The sequence below is a fragment of the Populus alba genome, chromosome 1 (assembly GCF_005239225.2).
Source record: "Populus alba chromosome 1, ASM523922v2, whole genome shotgun sequence".
NCBI classification, from domain to species: domain Eukaryota; kingdom Viridiplantae; phylum Streptophyta; class Magnoliopsida; order Malpighiales; family Salicaceae; genus Populus; species Populus alba.
The window spans coordinates 33,757,122-33,778,432 of NC_133284.1; the positions used below are offsets into that span (position 1 = coordinate 33,757,122).

The following is a 21,311-nucleotide window of genomic DNA, read 5'->3' on the forward strand; positions in this document are numbered from 1 at the left end:
GAGTTCATCTAAAGTGAGTTGAGTTCCTCCAATGATTTTGGAGATGTGAGTTCCTCTAAAGTGAGTTGAGTTCCTTTAATAACTTTGGAGATGAGAGTTCCTTCAAAATGAGTTGAGTTCTTCCAATGAGTTTGGAGGTGAGAGTTCCTCTAATAATTTTGGAGATGAGAGTTCCTTCAAAATGAGTTGAATTCTTCGAATGAGTTTGGAGATGAGAGTTCCTCTAAAGGGTTTTTTCCATGGGTTCCCCTCAACCACTTAGAAATATTTTTAAGTATAAGCTCCTTCTCTATCGATTTCTATTACCCCCTTAAACTTTTTTCTAAGTATAGGTTCCTTTATGTCTTATACATATTTAGAAATATTTATGAATAATATATGTTTTTAGATATTTCACTGGATATGTTTCTAAATATTTTTAAGATATTTGTCAGATATTTTAAGTTATATATTCTTAGTTTTTAAGAGAGAAATGGGTGTCTGAACACTTAACTCTATACTTCTCTATTATACAAATAACATGAGACTAAGAACACACACATCTTCTCTACATACAAAAAACACCATAATATTGTGCGGTCAATATTTCGCTATGAAGTTTATCCACGACTTCGTTAGTAATGTTGTCTATAGGAACTTTTCATGGCCGACGAGACTTCATAATAAGGGAGAGTGATTGATTTCCTCATAGGGACTCCAACTCCCTTATAACTCCAACAAATTTATAACCAAGTTCAGTTACTCAATGATGTTGCAGCGATGCAATTGCATCTTCACACTATTTCTTCTATATAATATAAAGCTCTTATAGATGCACCAAATATGCATATACAACTCTAGTTCCCTGGAGAAACATGGTAGAATGATATACATTCAAGTAATTAACACCCGTACTCCTACACTCAAAAGGAGTTGCATACCTTGTTCTTACACGAGATGCTCCAAATAATCTAGTCACCATCGGTCTCCATCACATAGCTCCCTTAGAAAAATACCAAGGTTTGAGATAAACTCCATGACTCTATGAGTTTATAAGCCACACTATAGTGCTCACCAAAAGTCTTCACTTTGTCATGGAGTGTTGCATACTCAACTTTTAGACTATGTCTCTGCAAAAGTCAATCTAGATAACTATAAGGGACTTATAAATCTTCAGAAGCACATATAAAATGTGAGAAGCCTCCTAGAACTTGTCATACAAGACATTGATATTATATGTAAAGTTCTTCAAACAACACTTTGTGGATCTGCACATGCATGATATCACAGTCTAAAGCCTGACTCTATTCTCCACTTTCATGATCTCAGCTCCAAACTAATATCTTGTTTCAGCATAAGCATTCCAACCAAAAAGAGTATCATAGAACTCTTCACAGTCACACAACAAGAAGATTAAAGTACTACAGCCTATCTCCAAAGTTTCAACAAAGAGATGCTCAATGTGAAAAGACTCCTTAAACCTACAGCTACAAAAACTCTGATTAATAGAGTATACAACTATTTCTTTTAAAAAACATTATACATCATCCATGACAAAAATCTCCTCAATGTGAAACACATAATAAAAACTACATCAAGGTGAAAAAAGCTAAAGTGACCAAACATGATCACCCATGTTTCCACGCATCTCCACCACACCATCAATCTCCAATGATAACATCTAAAATACACACAAAGAGGTACATCTATGATTCCTTAAAGTTCTCCGAGCTCACGACCACACCACTGTAACAACAGATATGACACTAGAAGTGTCATGCATTAAAAAAAGAGATAGAACAATTAATCGCCAAAGATCACCGTCACCAGTTTGTGAAGAAGAAGAAAAAACCAGAGTTAGGGGGAGAAATCTACGTACTTACATCACTGTCTAAGATCAAATAATTCATGGATTATCTCTAAAGATTTGAATCTCCGTCTTTTATATCTTTCAATAAAATAGTATTTTGTTTTAACCGAGCTAGTATTATATATACATAACTCAATTTTACTATTCATGAATAGTAGTACTATTATAATACTATCCATAACTCAATTTTACTAATCATGAATAGTAGCATTATTTTATGCATAACTCCGTTTTACTATTTATGAATAATATTCGTCATTACTCATGAATAGTGTTTTTCAGGTTGGTCCAATCGAGCTTCACATTCCATTCGTTATTCCATCAGCAATACTAATTGCTTGTAAATGAGAGAGGGAGTCTATCGATGACAGCTAGTCAATCTCCCAATCACAGATCTCTATGTCCACTGTCTCTAAGCTCCTGCGACCAAATTTTTATAGGTCTCCATGACTACTATCTCCGAGTTTTCGTGACCAATGTCTCCGAGTCTATGTGATCAATATCTCCAGGTCCCATGATTAATGTCTTCATGTCCTCATGTTCAACTAATTGCATTTCTTACATAATTGAAAGCTCCTTCATATTAGTAGTTGAAGACTTATTAATTAGCCAAGGGATAAATGGTGTTGTTGTTATTAAAAAGATTTCACTTTTGATTGGTTTCTGTTTTGGGTGCTCCGGTGGATATCCATTTAATTTCCAATATCTCTCTCGCACGTGATGATCTTGATCACAATAAAGAAAAACATAATATTTTGCGATTACATGAGTCGGAGTGGGAAGAATAACCCTACTGAACTCCCAATGTTGGTACTTCCTTCGTGCCGTCATCGTTGCAGTTTATATTCTCTCACGTGCACCACCTAAAACTTCACTGCTTTTCTTCTTGCACAATGAAAGAATAGGCCATTGCGACATCAAGCAACAAATTCTTCCATAGAATTTGTCCTTGAATTGCACTGTAGAACTCATTGAGTCCCATAAAAAAAATTGCATTAATCTATGTCTCTTATGGTTTACTCGACAAGAACAAACAATGTCATTATAGGATCCCAGCTGCTCATCCCATAATCCTTTCAATTTTGTATAGTAAGCTGCAACAATCATATGATCTTGAGTGAGACAAGCAATGTCTCTCTTAATTTGAAAAATGCGAGGAGCATTACTTTGAGAAAAATAATCTTGAAGGTCTTGCCAAATTTCTTGGGCTGTAGTCAAATATATGACAGTATCTGCTAGGTCTAGTGTAGGTGAATTGAGGATCCACGACAGGATCATATCATTGCATCTTGTCCACAATGCATAGTCATCTGGTTCGTTTTTCGCATATGGTATTTTGGTGGTACCGTCTACAAAGCCCCGCTTGGATTTGACGTTTAAAGTGGGTGTCATAGCTCGACAACAGGTTGAATAATTGTCTCCATTAAGAGGTTTAGAGACAAGCACCATTCAGGGATGATCAAAATAGTGAAGAAAATAGGGATTGGTTACATACTTCTCACTACCCGAAGATTGCTCATTTGCCATAGTGATGAGAGTAGCTAAAACAATATCAGAATAGTTTTAATGAGACATGTTTTTGAAGGATGGCTGTAAGATGGATCACTATAAAAGTTGCAGAAGATAAATTTTGTTGCAAGTTGCAACATAGTGGGGAATAATTCAAGGGAAAATATTGCAAAAAAATAAAATAAAATTGCAAAGAGACAAACTTTGATGGATCACGTGGATTGTTTAAAAGAATAGCAAAGTAGTATTGCAAACGGCCAAAGTAATGTTGCAAAAGTTGCACCACTTGCAACTAAAAAGGTTTAAGCGACAAAAACTGGGTTGCTGGATTGTTAAATCAGCTTTGATACCATGTAAAGAGATCGAAACTACTTTGCTGTGAAAAACCCATGTATTGTTAGTCTAGAGGGTACATCTATTTATACAAGTGATATTTACAATTAGTCAAAGAAAATATTTCTAGATTGTTGGCAGCAAATAAATAGCAGCACTTGTTGAGTTCGGTGGTATGACTTTGTTGAATTTCTTCAACACGAGTTCAAACAGGCAGTTCTCTCAACTTTGCGTTGAATGGCTCGAGTTGACTCGACACGACTTGTTTTCGGACTCGCCAATTCAAAGATGAGCGGTGAGCCTGGCTTGCCCCCTCCTCCGAGTTAGGTAGCTCACATATCTAAATGTTCATCATCGTGGCAAATGTCTTGGGTTTGGCTACTAGTTTGTATAGCGACTGTTTGGGAGATGGAAACTGCGAAGAATGGTTGATTCTTGCGGTTTACATAAGGTTTCGAAGACAGAACGAGAGATAATGGGCATGCCAACTTGGAATTATAAGAAACCACTTTTTAATGTGTTTGATTTCACGTGCATTAAATGCATCAGATTTTTCTCATTTTCTTTCTTGAACTCTTCTTGTATATATCTCGTCTGGAGATTGTAACATTTCTTATAGTGTCGTGGTTTGCTGTTAGAAAACAAAATGACTGATCGGCCTGCCGTTGCTTTGTAAGGCCGAGGACAGGTTGTTTTACCCAGGGGAAAAAATAAAGAGGATCCTGACGGCAAGGCTACGTGATTTACAAAACGTTGCTCTAAGGCCCATAAGCGAGCACATTCTTTTTGGACCTACAAATCTACACACTCATGTCCATTACCAGGCCGACACTAATTGAGTAGAGCCCAATAACGAGATACAAAGGCTTGGACTTCTAGCAGCATAGCAGCGAACCGGCATCTCAAGAGCAGGAAGCCAGGAACTGCAGTCAACGATTCGAAGAGATGCAGAAAGCATTGAGAGTGTATGGACAGGTTCTTCGGCTAGTGAGGCGGTTACCAAAGGACTCAAGGCCTTATTACGCTAAATACGCACGCGAAAACTTCGTCAACTACAGAGATGTCGAAGTCAGTGACTCACAATTCCTCGACGAGCTCTTCCTTCGAGCATATAACCACTCCCTATGGGTTCTCAACAAGGTCTTTTTTTTACATGCTTCTAATGCTTGTCTAATGTCTATATATGTGTGTTATGATCGCTCTAAAGAGATCTTTTTTGACGGAGGTACATTTATTTGGTGCAGTATTCGGTTGATGAATCAACTGCTAATAAGCTAAAGGAAATTTGTTGCGGCTGAAAAAGGAACAATGAGTGTGTTTGCCACCTGTTCGATGCCATGCCTCAGTGAGTAGGCACGCTTCCTTTTGGGTTCCAAACGCAACATTTTTGTGCTTATTTCTATAATTTTAAGATATTCATGCTTGCCGAATAGCGACAGATTGTTACGATCAATAATCATGGTCGATTGAATGAAGCATCTCATTTTGATCTAGTGTAGTTTTCTTCCGTGTGTTTAAAAAAGAAGTATAGTACATTTGTTTCTTAAAAAACAGAAGAAAAAAGTATAGTGCATTTGCGTTTTTTGGGAACATAATATTTGTTGGAAGTGTTTTTTATTTGATATATATATTTATAATATTAATACATCAAAACACATTAAAAATATAAAAAAAATTAAATTTAAAAAAAAAATTAAATTGCTGTGAAATGTTTGTTTTGGACCGAGTTCCCAACTGCTCCTAAGACAACAGTTTTATGCTTTAATAATAATATGGTTTACAATACAAGTTGCCTGCCTTCATAATGTGACTGGTCATTTCATTTTGTCGTAAACTTTCTGTGTCCCAGCTATCTTCTGTTTCTACTTCCTTGGTAATGGGACTGATTTACGTGACCAGTTTGATGGGCAAGGCGATACTGACTGATAATCTGATATATATGATACCCTTGTTTTATAATCATGGCTTGCTTAAATTAACCTCCTCGTCTGAATATCAAGGATCGCTGGTTAGCATTTACCCCATCAATTCTGTCCAAAGGCTACATTTTAATCTTTCATATGTATTCCTCGGAGGTTAGTTTTTAATCTTCTTGATCTCTCTTTCTACTCTTCTATAGCACACAATATTAACAATTATTTTTGTGAAGTTCTGTTCTATTGACTCAATATCGAACACATCAATCGGATCGTTGGCATGTTCATTTTTTTTTTTTTAGGATGAAACTGAATGCATGCGACACAAAGCAGGTGAGATTTGAACTCATAAGCTCCTGTGTATTTAGTGAAATCACTTGTACAAATCCTTGTGCATTTTTCATTTATTAGAAGCCACATTCCAGAAACTCAAGATGAAACTTGCAACCTTCAAGACCAAAGTGATTATTCTCTCTCTCTCTCTCTCTCTCTCTCTTATGAAGTTAACCATGGCAATCCCGTCAGTAACCATCAACCAGGGCTAACATAAAACATCGAAGCGAGGAACTAAACAGAGGGACAAGGCACATTATCGAAGGCAAGCGAGCAACGAGGCGTCGAAAGGCGCGTCATGAGATGGGAAATGTTGGAAAGGAATTGACTGCCAGTCTCTCTCCATATCTCTATATCCTTACCGCAGCTCTAGTTTATAGGTATGTTTCCGAGTGTCTCTTATGGTTAACATAATTGCCACATGGCCTTCATGTGTCTCCTCTTTCGTCGTCGCCAGCTAGCAGAAGCTCTGGAAAGTGGAATATGTATCACTAGCAACCGGATAACTTGGTGGGCTGCGATGGGACTTTTCACGCGCTGTCTGTTGCGACTGCTCCGTCTGTTGTGGCTGTTTTTATAGTTGAAAAGTTTTTTTTTAATATAAAAAAAAATTAATTTTTTTATTGTTTTAATTATATTAATATTAAAAATTAATTTTTAAAAATAATTGTGACTACAATATCAAACTGACTCTATATATATAAACAACTTAATCTAGTAAATTTATAAATTTAATGAATATTTTACTAGTTTCAGGATCATTCTTTTGGGATAAATATAAAGCTAGTTGATGCTTTATTTTAACTTATATTATTTTTATTCTTAAATTATTCTTCTTCTTTTTTCAATACATCCTTGGATGATTCTTATATTCATCATCATGGAGTTTTATTAGGCATAAATAGAGAGTGATCGAGTCCTAAAAATCTAAGTAGTATAAAAATAAGGCTTTCAAGTTGGATAATCGGTTAATAAATTAATCCTGACAATCTTATTCATTATTCTTAATAATATGGTTGATAACTTATACTTGGTGCTTGATAGACTATGGTGGCTGAAGGCTAGTACTTGCAAAAGATCTCTTTTGATAGAGGTGAAGACTTTTTTATTTTTAATTAAGTATTTTTTTGGAGAAAGAAAATATAATAATACTCTAGAGAGAGATGCTCCAAAAATATATATGTAGTAGAAAATGAAGATTGCGAACCTTTGTTCTGTTGGTTTCATGGTATATTTATAACTCATCATGAGTCTTGTCATTTTATGAAGATGAGAGAGTGAAGTTAATTTTATCTTTGTGATATTTTGAGTTGTATTCAACTCATTTTATCCGGCTAAAACATGGAGATATCACGGGCCATGAAAGACTTTAATATATTTAATGGTGTTAATGGAGTGTAAACTTGTTTAATTAAGCATATTTGTTGATAAATAAACCCTCTAAAATTTTATATAAATCTATAGAATTGACAACATTAAATTCATGTATTATGTTTGAATTCATAGGTGTAGCGAATCCGACCATACCCGGTTTGTGATGAAAACAATCCTTGAGTTTGACACTTTTAAGAAAAACGCATCAGGCCCACCTCGTTGGGTTGTCAACGCATCAGGCCACGTTACTAGGTTTAGCAACACCTCTTAAACCCAGAAGCCGGGTATGGAGCCATATGACACACCTAAACATTGGGTTTGACAACGCCAATCCCCAATATGGGTCTAGCGTTGGCCAGACCTATAAAGCAATTAGGTCTAGCCAGCATTAGACCCAACAATATATGGGGTATGGCCCTGGCTAGCCCATCGGTACTTTGGTTTGGCCAGTGCCAAACCCATCACACCTAGGCTAAACATACCGTGAAGCCTACCCGTGACTGGGTCTAGCTTTGGCCATACCAAGTGCGCCCCCATCAGGGCGTGTTTGTGATGAGCGCGTGTTAACCCAACCAACCCAAGAATTCAAGAAAATTATGCCCATATGTTTTCCTTGATTCAACATTTTTTTGTAAATAGATATACTGATAAAATATTAGTTCATCATAGAGATTTTTAATATTATAAAGATGGATATAGAAGCGAATATATATATATATATATATATATATATATATATATATATTTATATATATAATCTTTTTATATGAAAGTGAAGACCATCTCTGTATCAAAATTTATATAAGAATTATTTATATTTTTTAAATATATATTTAAAATAGTTTGTGTAGTTTTTTAAAATTTATTTTGTATGATAAACACAAAACATTTTAATTTTTTATGGTCTATGCACTTTATTTAATAGAAATTACTTGTAAAAAAAATCATGTGAACCTCCAATGAAGATGGAAGTTTATCTTGAATAAAATTAAGGAAAGATATATAGATTAGAAAGTTATGAGTCAGTGTTTTTGACTTTACTATTTATGAGGTTTTAATAATAATAATAAAAAAAAAAAAACCTTAAATCATAACAAGGTAATAACCCAAGCAAACATGGGTTTGGCGAAACTACAACACCCAATATACTTAGGCTCGAGCATGTGCTGAACCCATGATAACGTGGGTCTGACAATCTACCAAATTTAATATACTTGTGTTCGACTATGAGTTGAGATCATTGCTAAGTGGGTCTAGAAAATATATATGCATCCAAGAAGTATTGTCTATTTCATAAAGATAAAGGACACGATATAGAGGAGTGTTACGTCTTGAAAAAGAAAATTGAGAGATTGATAGCTAAGGGTTATCACCATTAGTTTTTTAAGAGGGATTCCCATCCCAAGCCAAGAAAGGAAGAGCTCGATCAGTTAATGCTAGCATGAGTCTAGCGAGTTGTCGGACCCAATACACCTGGGCTCAACTATAAGCTAAGCTTAATGCTAAGTGGGTCTGGTGAATTTCCTGACCTTTTACGCTTGAATTCAGCCACGCGCTTGATTAAAAGAAAATGTTAGGCCAAGAAGAAGTTGTCTTAACTTACTACTTGGCCAACTACAACTAATGCAATGGGTACATGCTAATCACAATGATTAATATGGTAGATAAATTAACCAAAAGTCAAAATCCTCTAACAAGCTCGATAGCTAACTAGAAATTATGAAAGAATCATAATATGCATAGTAAGATTAGGTAAGCTTTCCCACCTAAATTTTGCCTCTTAAGTTATGATCATTAGGTTTCCTTAAAATGAGTACACATGAGTATGAAAAGCCTCCTTTATTCAGTTCATGAACAATTCAAATTGAACATTGTTGAGTTAAACCCCATTTAGTACATGATCTATAAAATTTACCTCATATTTAAATGCAAGGCTATAACCCATGGTGTGTTAGCGTATGTCTAGCACTTTGGCTCAAGTGTGGTGCCTAAATTGAGCCCAACTCCCTAATAAAAACAACAAGGATTAATAATTAATGATTTAACTAGCTCCATTTCATTCTTTTGATTTAGAAAATTTTTGTATATTTTTCTAAGAAACTTATTCATTAAAAGTAGCAAATCATTTAGATAATGGTGTTTTTTTAATTTGAATTACCAATTACAGTTAAATCTATATAAATTAACACTCTTGGGATCATGTAAAATTATTGATTATTAACATATTATTTGAACTTAAAATTTAAATCAATATTTGACAAAAATATTATTTAATTAAGGTTATTAATTTATACCATATTAGCTTAGTTTTCATGCATCAAGACTAAATTTCTTCTAACCAAATCCAAGAAAACTAATCACATTTAGCTTATCACTCATAACAAATTTCTTTTCTCAAGGTGTTTCTTTGAATTTGACACTAAAATTTTGCATTCCACACAAAACAACCATATATATATATATATTCAAAAAAGCAGAAAAACCAAAGATTTAGTTTTTTTATCTAAAAATATTAATAAAATTTTGGTCCATCGGGTTTTAAAAAGTGATGAAATAAAAAAAAGTTGACAAGTTTGTTTCATTACGTGATTAAAAATTTTATTAAAATAAAAGATATCAACAAAATAACATAAATCTAACAAGAAAACGATTACAATCGGACTTTTCATAGCACTGCAAACAACACACAAAAAGAAAAGAGAGAGAGAGAAATACAAGCACCAAGCAACAAGACTTCATTGTAATTTTGATCGTTAAGAAACTGTTTTCAAAATTTCATCGGTCTTATCAAATATTATTATATATTTTTATACCTGGAATTGTTCTTTATTTTCTTTCTTTTTTTAATTATGGATTAATTCAATTTTTTTTATTAAAAAAAGACAGTATATCAAATTATTATTAACATAAATTAAGTCTCACAGTGAAAGTATTGCAGAGAGTACTTTCCTTTGTCCCCAAAAAAAGCCATGGACCATTTATATTTTATATCCAATTTAATTTTCTTTTTTTATTGTTATTTATTTGTTTTTTTATCTTCTTTGTATCAATTGTTTTTTTATCAATTTCATGCATGACAATTAGATTTCATTTATTTTTTATATTAAATTTAATCATCATTCTTTTGATATTTTTTAATCCTTTCACTAATTAAATTTTGTTTCAATTTCATTCCTCATCATTTGATTTTAATTTTTTCTTCATATCAAATTTACTTCTATTATTTTTATTGATGATTATTTTGTTTTGGATTTTTTTATTGTATTTTTTTTTAATTTTATTTTTTAGTATTTTTTTTCACTAAACCATGGGTTTCAAAAGTTAACAACGGTTGACTTTAGTATTTTTTTTAGATCATTTTATATTTTTATTTTATTTTATTATTTAATATTTATTTTTATAAAATTAATTTTCATGTTTTTTAAAGATTAACAATAATGGAATCTAAGATAGATGGAAGCTATAAAACTCTTAACGAATTATTATATGTCAGATAGATAATAAGGGTAAGGAAAATAGAGTCGGCTAGTATAAAAAGTTAATGAAGAAAAGCGAAGAGGTAATTAAAGCCCTTTTAGTTTAGGATGCATGTAATTAATATTTTTTTTTTATGTTTTGGAATGCAATGCAAATTATGATTTTTAAAATTTTAATTTTGTTATTAAAATATAATTTTTTTTTGTATGTTTTAAAATATTTTGATGCGCTAATCTTAAAAATAATAAATATATATTATTTTAATATATTTTAATACAAAAAATATTTTAAAAAACTCCCTCGATTACATTTTCAAAAAAACCCAATTGACTCCCGACAGCAGCAGAAAGGAGTGTTGTTGTTTACAGATATTCTATTTTAGCATTGCCTCCTCGAGATGGTCTTAATAAATTCTGATTATATATTCGAAATCAATATAAACAAACGCCGAGGGTAGTTCCTTTATTAGACACAGCATTAATATGGGCAAACTCATCCGAGATAAGCACAATTGCTCTAAAAATACCGTCCCATTATTGAGATCACAAAAAAAAAAAAAAAAAAAAAACAGCAGCAAAGCAGTGGACCCATAGTTTTGAAACCCGATCCGGTCACTGACCCGGTCAAGTGATTAGGTCACGGGTCAAATGGATTGACCGGGTTGATCGGGTTTCACCGGGCTAACTCCTAAATGGGTTTTTACCTCCACCCGGACCAGTCCTAGACCCGGGTCGGCCAGGTCGCGGGTCGACCCGCCGGGCCGGTCCAGGTTTCAAAACACTGAGTGGACCGAAGGAAAGGGAAGTACAGAAATCACAACCCCCAAATTTGTACATAGTGCGAGTGTGCACGCGACTTCAAAGCGTACCTTGTCTTGTAGCTGTTCACCATTTTCATTCGTCATAACACCTGATCAAGTCAGCTCCTAATCAGATTATACTAGCTTAAAATTTAAAATTTCCGATAATGATTTATAATTTTGATCAGTATATTCACATTGGATATCTACATGGTTGCGATAATAAGATGATTAATATTCTCACTCAGAAGTTATTATCTATTAATTTTAGATAATAATAAAATAAAATTAATTTAATCAGCAGGTTATTTATATAAATTAAATGAAAAAAAAAATGGAGTTGGACACATGATGACCATATAGGTATGAGTTATCAATGTATTGTATTTTCAAAAGCATCGGACTTGATACTTTCATATTCGTTTATATGCGTAACGAATCTAATATTTTGTTAGTATAAGTCCTCCTACACTGTTTTGATATTGTTCAGATGCATTGTCTATATCAAATAATGCAACAATTTAGACTATCTCAGCATATACTAGATTATGTTGAGATGCATAGTAATAGTCATTAGGGTAAGCGTGATAGAGATTGGTTAGTAATTCCTGCATCTTACCTTGATCTTTGAGATGCTAGGAGACATCGTGTTTTTAGGGAGCGATATCTAACGATTGACACAGATACTTACATGAGATGATATTTGTTAATTACATATTGTTTTATTTAAGGGTGATAAAAAAAAACAAAAAAAACTAATTAAACCGAGAAAAACTAATAAAGAAAAAAATGGAATAACTAAATAGAAAAACAAAAAAAACTGGTTCAATTCGGCTTCAAAAATCAAAAACCAATTGAACCAAACCAGACCAGTTTAGTTTCAAGTTTCAACCCTAAAACAAACCTAGGTATAAAACGCTTATGTTTTTTTTATGAAACCTTATTCCTTTAATTTCCTTTTCTCCCACAACCACCCTCCCCTCCCTTTTTAGTTTGCTCATCTTTCCCCCACAATCCCCTCTCCCTCTCCTCCCTTTTATCTCTATCTCTGGTCTTTGAGTTTGGTGCGGTTAAAAATGGAAAAACCAAGGTACTTTTTCATCTCTTGCTTGCTCTTACTTTTCATTCATTGAGAAATTTAATATGGGTTTCTTCAATTGTTTGTGAATAGATAGAGAAGTTTTATGCTGCTTAAGGTTTAAGTATAATGGGATACTTTAATGCAAATGAAAGGTTTGATGACGTGGAGCTTGGTAGTGTTGCAAAGAATATTGACGATAACATCTATCCTTACTTTTCTCAAGTTGTTATTCTTTAGTATGTATTCTTTCTATAGTAGATGATGTTCTTTTTTATTGTTTCTTGCTATCTTTCATTATGAACCTTTTTTATTTGTTTTTCTTTTAATTTCATTGTTGTTAGATAACAAAAAGCTTGAAGCTTTGCCAAAGAGGAAAGATCTACTCTCTGTTATGCAGGTTGGTAACTTTGTTTTATATATATATTTGATGTAAATAAGGGCGATTATTGTTGTTTAATCTATTGATATGTTGCAAATGTGATTTTTTTTTCTTATGAATTTTCGAGTTGGCTTGAATCTCTAAGTGGAATATGCTTTTTCTTGTGGAAAATTTATTTTATGTTAATTATGTTTAACATGAAAAACAAATGAAAGAGACAATTGATTTTTCATTTTATACTTGTATTAATGCTGTAGTTCTATGGGTTTTTGAATTTGCAGGTTACCAACCATATAGCAGGAGGTGCAACATCATAAATTATTATACATGGGTTTGTATCTTTTGATATGGGGAAAGCTACAAACCTAATATTCATGTTGGAATGCCTTTGCTATATTTATCATCATGTATGTTTTAAAATAGGCACATTAGCCTATTTTTTAAGTTGAGAAGGCAGGAAAGACAAAAGGAAAGGAGAGAGTAGAAAAAAATAAAATTAAAAAACTTATTTGTTTGTGTTTGAAGAATTGCTTGTTAAGAACCTCATTGAAATAGAAGAATATTTGATAAACAATCTTAAATTCACATTAGTAAAATGGACAATAACAAATAAAAGCAAAAAAAGAACTCCAATACATCTTTTAGGGCCATTGTCTAAAAAACTCAAAAAATCCTAAGAAAATCTTAAGCCTAATAAGAAAAGACCCAATTAAATGGAAATAAGTTCAGCCAGTTTTGAAAGAAAAAACAAACAAATCGAATCAAAATGGTCAGTTAAATTCGGTTATAATCTTAAAAAATATAAATTTCAATTTGGTTAGTTTTTTTAGTTCAAAATTGAACCAAACCGAAAATGATCACCCCCAGTTTTATCTTGCCTACCTGATTGCGTTTCTCGAGGCATCCACTCAATCCTATACATTATGCACTTCGATATCTGATCAAGATTTGATTAGCATGCAATATTGTTTTACATATAGCATTTATTAAATATTGTTAATGTTATATCATAATTGATGTCTATTGATTAGTTTTTAATGTGTGTTTGTGTGTGTTCATTATTGAGATACATTGCCTAGATTGGACAATGCAATAATTTTAACTATCAAGGCAAATACTGGATTATATTGATACAAGTTATGAGCTACATAATATTAGTAATTAGGGTAAGCACGAGGAGAATTGGTTGGTGACTCATACATTTTACCTCGATCTTTGAAATGCTAGCAGAGATTGTGTTTTCAAGGAGCGACATTCGATGATTGATGTAAATATCTACACAATATGATATATATCCAATACACGTTTTATTACACCTACCTAGTCGTGTTTCTCGAGGGATCTATGCAATTCAATGCATTATGTGCCCCAATATCTAATAAAGAATTGATTGGTATACAATATTGTTTAACATACAATATTTATTAAATATTGTTAATGTTATTATTGATGATGACTACTAATTAGTTTTTAATGTGTGTGTGTGTGTGTGTGTTAGTTGGTATGGAAGGCTCATAAAGCAACAATGCCTATTTGTGAAGGTGTCAATGAGATAGGATGAATTGTAGTCAACATTATGCTTAATTTATGTTGTGGTGGACTTCAAAAGGTTGAGCATCGTAAAGTGGTATTAACAGAAGATAAAGTTGCTTATCATGAGAGTGTTGGAGATGTTGGTTTGCCCACAAGCATTTAAGGTCCGTCCACGATCATCCCAGGCCCATCCATGAGAATTCTAGGTCCATCCATATGCTGGGGTGATACTAGTTCTCCTCACACCTACACGGATATTACAGATCTCGAGTTAAACGAGTTGGGGTGACGTTCTAAACCCATCCAATAGTGCTTGTCTTTCCATGAGTTAGGGTGATTATTAGATATAATTACATGTTATTATATATTATGAGAAATATGAATAGATGCCTAATTAGTTTAATTTTAATAGAATGTTATGTTAATCTTTTGTATAATTTTATTACCTATGATTGAAGACGTTATGTGTTGCTTATGTGAATTATGTTTTGTTGCTGGAAAATTGATTACTTAAATTATAGAAATTGTGGTCTTTTTGAGCAGGGAGTTAATGGTAAAAAAAATTATCTCAGGATATGTCTTTTAGTTGAGTCGCAAATAATGAATACAAATCTCGTTTCTTAGATGTTATTTATGACTCTCATATCGCATATACTATCTACAACTTGATCAAGTATGGTAAATTCCTAAATATTTTTTTACATGTGCTTTTTTATCATTTTTTTTTATTGGTCCATTACTACATCAATCACGGATAGTCTTATATTAGTTTTGAAAACAATGAAAAGTTGTAAGCATGTGTCCTATTTTTCACAATTTCACATGCCTTTTTGTTTAGCCCAACAAAGTGTCCAACATCTCCAATCTCACTCACATTCACATATGCATTTCATTTTAACACAAGTAATGTCTTTTATTGTCAATCTTTCCATTTAAATGATGAAATTATCATTGAGCTCATCGTTAAAAAAAACCATATAACATTAACATTAAGTAACTTCTAACACAAACTATTTAGCTTCAGTTCTGGCCATTGAAACATCTTTAATCTACTTTTACACCTCATAATAAATTCTTTTCTAGTTTGGTTTTGAATTGAACCAACATCAAGCATTCAAATTGTTTTATCCATGAGAATTCATAGGTAACATTTGGTTATTGTCTCTGGATAGAAGAAATGGAGATAAAGGAGACAAAAAAAAAAGAAAAAAGATAGAGACGAAACTATGTTTGGTAGTGATATATAAGAAAAATAATTGTCTCTGTATCATATTTGGTTATGATGTATAAAACTTAATAAAATGTGAAAAAGTCTATTTTATTCTCAATATGTATTGTTGTTAAACTTATGTATTTAGAAAAAATAATTAGATTTTTTTTTTACTTTGATTTATTTGAGTATTGAAATGAATAATATTATAATAACCTTAGTTATAGAATTAGGATTGATTTGATAAGTTGATCCGAGACCTAGATTGACCTGAATTTAAGGGAAAACAAAAAAATAAATGACTCGACCTGACCTGGTCAAATACTAGAACTGATTTGACAAGTTGACCTCTGAATTAAGTTTTATAACTATAGTAATAACTATGTTTATTTTATGTTGATCCTTTTGGTATATGACTCAGGCCTTAGCTTGAGTTGGGTTTTAAAACTATAATAATAACCATTTTGTCTTTGTGTTGACTTAGGTTAATGGTTAATGGTCAATCTTAAGTGTGACTCCAGCCTTGTCCTAGTTGACACCTGAGTTTTTTTAAAAAATTTAGATTTTTACAATGATATTTTAGAAATATAAAATGATAAATATTGTTTTTGGAGGCATGTTGCATTCATACCTCATGTTTGGGAAGTATATAAACTTACTTCAAAATTATTTGAGAGATAAATTTATTTTTATGTTTTTATCTCATTAACCAAACACATTTTTATATGGGTTGTCTCAATCTCTTCTTTCATGTAACAGTAACTAAACACTTTCTTACATATATTTCCTCAATTTTTAATAGGCAACAGTAATATCAATAACAATTAAATTGGAAGCTAGTTCGAAAGACCAACCAATATTTTTATTTATATATTTTGTCTTATCAGGACATCTTTATCAATAATGTAAAAATATATATATTTCTAAGACAAATGCTTAGAAGAAGGTTAGTTCGATGATCAGGACATCTTTTATCAATAATTTAAAAATGAACTAGTTCTAAGACAAATGCTTAGAAGAAGGTTAGTTCAAAAATTTTCTAAGACAAGTGATTAGAGGAAGGGTAGTTGTTTAGTCACATGTCAATCAAGAGAAATACAAAATGTGTCCATGAGATTTTTTTTGTTTCAAAATCTTATCTGGTCAACAATATTCCAAGATGTTCCAATTACAAGAGCCAAATGATTCGTAAGTTTCCGAAGACTGCCATTCATATATAATCCTCACTTTCTTAAATTTGTGCTAAGTTAATTAAAACTACATGCTAATATTTGTGTTTGGTTTAAATTAAGAGAAAAATAAATGTTAATGGATTAATAGCTCTTTTATTGAGATGATATTTAAGAAGGTAATAACAATTATTTAAAAATACTTGAAAAAATATTAAGATGATATTTTTTATTTTTTAAATTTATTTTTAATATTAATATATAAAAAATTCTAAAAAATATCAATTAATTTTTTTAAAAATTTTAATAAAAATATAAATTAAAATTCATTTTAAATCACCTTAAGCATGTTTGGCATCTATCTAAGAGTGAAGGGAAAATAAAGGCTTAACACTTAACCCCGTCCTACACATTTTATTCTTAAAAGTTTAAGTGTTAACCTTGTTCGAGTACCGAGATGCTAGATGAAGAAATTTTTTCGCGGCATTATGTTTTTATCTTTTTCGCGGCATGATGTTTAGTCAGTTTCAATAAAGACATTCTGGTCGTGACTCGTCTGGTCTCCAAGCCGAGCAATGAAAGTTGAGAATTAACCATTTAGGCGATGGCTAGTAGTAAGAGTTTGGAATTAAAAAGTTTGTTTATTTTTATGATTTTAAATTTGAGTTCTAAGTTGCTTATATGATGGTCACTGAAGATGGTCGTTAAAGGGCTCGTGGAATTAGTTGCACGCAGCTGGTCAATGTTAAACTAAAAAAAAATTGAGAATTAATTCTGAAAAATTTTTATAACGTTTTAAATTTATTTTTTAAAAATTATTAATTTGAGTTTACTAATTTTAGAAACAGTACAGGCTTATATAATAAGCTCATCTGAATACCTAATTTATATCTAAAAAAAAAAGTTGAAAATCTAACTGGCTTTTAACCAAACCAAATGCTTTGGAGGACTAAACCACGGTTTTCTCGGGCTAGGTGTGTTTGACTGAAACACACCAAAACCCAAAGCCGATCTTGGAAATACCCCTACCCCGACAAGCTTCACTACCATACTACACAACACAGCAGTCGCTTCACTCTCGCTAAGGCAACTGTTGCTACCTCTTCTCCCCTGACCAGTGATCGACCACACCACCACACTCACACGAAAAATATTGAAGGACACCATCTGTTCCGCGCTGTCTCTGTGGTTCTAGGCTTGGCTTTAGATGGCTGGGAGGGAGAGTTTTTTCGAGGGGAATCATCTTGTACCAGAGGGTAATCCTCCTAGTTTCTCTGAATTGCTCTTCTCTAATGATGATGATGATTTTGCGGGTGTTGATGTAGCCCATGCTTTCCATTTCTCTTCCGTTGAAAAGTCTCCCACAATGCTTTGTTTTGGGGGATACAATTATCGAAATGAAAGTGAAATTGTGATGTTTAGTGAAGAAACAAAAACTACCCCTCTACCTCAAATCTCTGGGGTCACATGCAGTGACTCGTCTTCTGCTTCATCTTGCAACAACAACTGCAACAGTGTTAATGTCATCAGTACCATCTCCAAATCAAATGTGAGTGCCTGATTGAATTTGCCTAATTTGCTTTGGGGTTTCCTCGTGGTCTTTTCTTTATATTTGCTTCTTTCGCAGAGAAAAAGAAACGGGTCAAGCCAAGAAGTACCAATGAAGTGCACCAACACCGTAGCCAAAACTCCTCTTCTAAGTCAGAGAAACAGCAAAAGGACCGAAACTAAGAATCCCGGATCAACTGCAAATGCAAAGGTCAAGGTTTATAGTTTTTCTTACTTTCTAGGATATTCCTGCATGCTTGTTGCATATATTTTTCTTTTTGACTGAATGGTACTTATCAACAATTTCTTTGTAATGATAGGTGAAGAGAGAGAAGCTAGGAGACAGAATCGCTGCATTGCAAGAGCTTGTATCACCCTTTGGCAAGGTCCAAAAAATACACAAGATTAAGCTAATTATCTATATTTAATCTAGTCAAGTTTAATTGCAACCTTTATAGTGAGTCCTTTTAAATTTCTTTGTTGGGTGATGAAGATTGGCTTTGCCAACATCTTAAGCAACGATGTAATTGGGAATTGAAATTTTGCAGACAGACACAGCATCAGTGCTCCATGAAGCGATGGGATACATCAGGTTCCTACAGGATCAGGTTAAGGTTCTGTGCACTCCTTACCTGCAAAACCTACCTGTAAGTACCAAAGTACACATCACTTTTTTGTCCTGTTTTCCCCTCTCTTGAAACCGACCATATGAATCAACATCATAGCATGTGGGTCCACCTTGCGTAGGTCCCACTTTTTCTTGACTAGAGTACACAGGTAAAGTAAAAATTTTGACCACGGGGAAACAATTATGGTTTTTCTGGTAAAGAGTCGATTGTTATCAGTATTGATATTGACATGGCTTCTGTGTTTTTTTTAACTATGGTTAAACAATGTTAGGAAGGCGGAGAAAAGGGAGGAGAGGAATCGACAAAGAATCTGAGGAGCAGAGGGTTGTGTCTGGTCTCCGTGGACTGCACTCTACCCGTCGCAAACAGCAATGGAGCTGATTTCTGGTCACCCGCTACAATGGGGAACTGATTCTCATCAAGTAAACAGTGAATCTATACTAACTAACCATTAAGTTTTTGAGATCCTAGCTAGCTAAAGTTGGAAAAAGGTCAAGAAAGGGTAAAAATACAGGAAGTAAAGTTCATAAGGACTCCTACATGATGGAAAAAAATTGAACTTCTGGCGAAAAGAGTTTGCTGCCTACTTTTTTTTATGTAAATTAGGTGAAAGTTTTGGAAGGGTAATGAAAAGTGGAGAAGGGAAAAAGGAGGATGCTTCTCTACTCGTTTTGGAGTGGGAGGATGCGTGTGGCCTTTATGGCATAGATGCTTGCAAGCATGGCCTACACCTGTAAATTTTCCAGGGTTTACCAGTTATCAATGCGAATTCTGATAAGATGGGACGGTTGCTAGATAACTGTTTCTTTTGATTATATTGAACGTCTAATTTTTAAAGTAAGCTAAAATTAGTTGATGAACATATTCGCGGTTTGCTAAGGTTTCGAGGGTCCTGGACCTCTTTAGTGAGGTGAAGGGTAAAAAATAAAAAAAAACATACGACCTTTACTGGTGGTATGAGGTTCAAACCTTCTCAACCTTGAGGTAGAGCGGTCCGTGGTTAGAGAGGAAGGCTTACCTTGATTGTACAGTATAAGGAGGGTGTTTTACGATGAGGTTGAATTGTGTTTTTAAATATTTTTTAGTATAATTTTTTTATGTTTATTTTAATTATTTTATGGTTAATATTAAAAATATATTTTTTTTTAAAAATAAAATAATATTATTTTGATACATTTCTAAGTATAAAACATTTTAAAATTTATCATTTTTTAAATACCCTTTACAAGTGGATTGTGGATTGGACTCATTGGTTATAAGTTTTGTAGCATTATCATTAAACTCGGTATAACAATTTAAATTTTAAAAATTCTAACTTGATTTTTTAATTAATATTTAATTAATTGTCAAACTCGTAATCATAGTTATACAATTTATTGGGTTGATTTAATTTTCTTATTTTATTATATAATAAAAATATGAAAATTGATTTATTATCAATTCAATATTAAAAGATAAAATTCAATAAAAATATCATTAAATTATAGAATTTGAAAAAAAAGCTAAAAAAATAATAAAAAATATATCAATTCAACTCTTTAATTAATATTTAGATAAACTACTAAAGTTGCGATCCAAGTTATAGATTCTACTAGGTCGGATTAGTTTTTCTTATTTGATTATATAATAAAAAATTTAAAAATTGATTTACCATCAACTCAATATTGAATAATAAAATTTAATAATAACTTCACATTAAATGATGGAATTGAAAAAGAAAAAAATCAAAAAAATATATAAAAAAAGGACTAAAAACCCCAACCCATGTCTTTGATTAATATTTATTAAACCCGTCAAATTTGCGACTTGAGTTATTGACTCAACTGGGTTAAATTAATTTTTTTTATTATATAATAAATTTTTTTTGATTAACCACTAACTCAATATTAAATAATAAAAATCCTACACTAAATAATGAAAGAGAGAGAGAGAGGGAAGATAAAACAAACACAAAAGAAGTAAAAAAAAAAAAAAGCAAGTAGTGCTGGAATGGGCTTGTACAAAAAAGCTAGGCTCATGGACCTAAGGTAATTTGTGTTTGTTTAATTTAAACATTACTTCGTGTACTTAAACCAACTAAACTATAACATAAACTTGATATAGTTGTAATGTATCTACGAGGATTGCGTCATCTTTAAGCATATAGCTAGTGAGTCATGAATGAAATTCAAG

The 21,311-nt window shown here is 32.4% G+C and overlaps 2 protein-coding genes across 3 annotated transcripts; both read left to right on the plus strand.

The window, feature by feature from the left end:
* Positions 1-4,453: 4,453 nt before the first annotated feature.
* On the plus strand, positions 4,454-5,184 carry LOC118055453 (LYR motif-containing protein At3g19508). Its single transcript, XM_035067367.2, has 2 exons — positions 4,454-4,831; positions 4,936-5,184. Exons 1-2 carry the CDS (start codon positions 4,637-4,639, stop codon positions 4,987-4,989), a joined length of 249 nt encoding a protein of 82 aa, XP_034923258.1. The 5' UTR covers positions 4,454-4,636; the 3' UTR covers positions 4,990-5,184.
* Positions 5,185-17,862: 12,678 nt separating this feature from the next.
* Positions 17,863-20,141, plus strand: LOC118055452 (transcription factor bHLH113). Of its 2 annotated transcripts, none has more exons than XM_035067366.2 (5): positions 17,863-18,511; positions 18,590-18,721; positions 18,831-18,896; positions 19,059-19,157; positions 19,415-20,141. In XM_035067366.2, the coding sequence occupies exons 1-5, from the start codon at positions 18,170-18,172 to the stop codon at positions 19,451-19,453; spliced, it is 678 nt and encodes a 225-aa protein (XP_034923257.1). In that variant the 5' UTR covers positions 17,863-18,169; the 3' UTR covers positions 19,454-20,141. The 2 variants fall into 2 exon arrangements, with proteins under 2 accessions (XP_034923257.1, XP_034923256.1); XM_035067365.2 differs by having other exon boundaries at positions 19,411-20,139.
* Positions 20,142-21,311: the final 1,170 nt, after the last annotated feature.

Excerpts from the sequence above, each read along its gene's own strand:
- LOC118055453 (XM_035067367.2), top strand. The coding sequence starts at position 4,637 with ATGCAGAAAGCATTGAGAGTGTATGGACAGGTTCTTCGGCTAGTGAGG. Across the intron at positions 4,832-4,935 it reads CCCTATGGGTTCTCAACAAG|TATTCGGTTGATGAATCAAC; the intron begins GTCTTTTTTTTA and ends TATTTGGTGCAG.
- LOC118055452 (XM_035067365.2), top strand. The coding sequence starts at position 18,170 with ATGGCTGGGAGGGAGAGTTTTTTCGAGGGGAATCATCTTGTACCAGAG. Across the intron at positions 18,512-18,589 it reads GTACCATCTCCAAATCAAAT|AGAAAAAGAAACGGGTCAAG; the intron begins GTGAGTGCCTGA and ends CTTCTTTCGCAG. Across the intron at positions 19,158-19,410 it reads CTTACCTGCAAAACCTACCT|GAAGGCGGAGAAAAGGGAGG; the intron begins GTAAGTACCAAA and ends AAACAATGTTAG.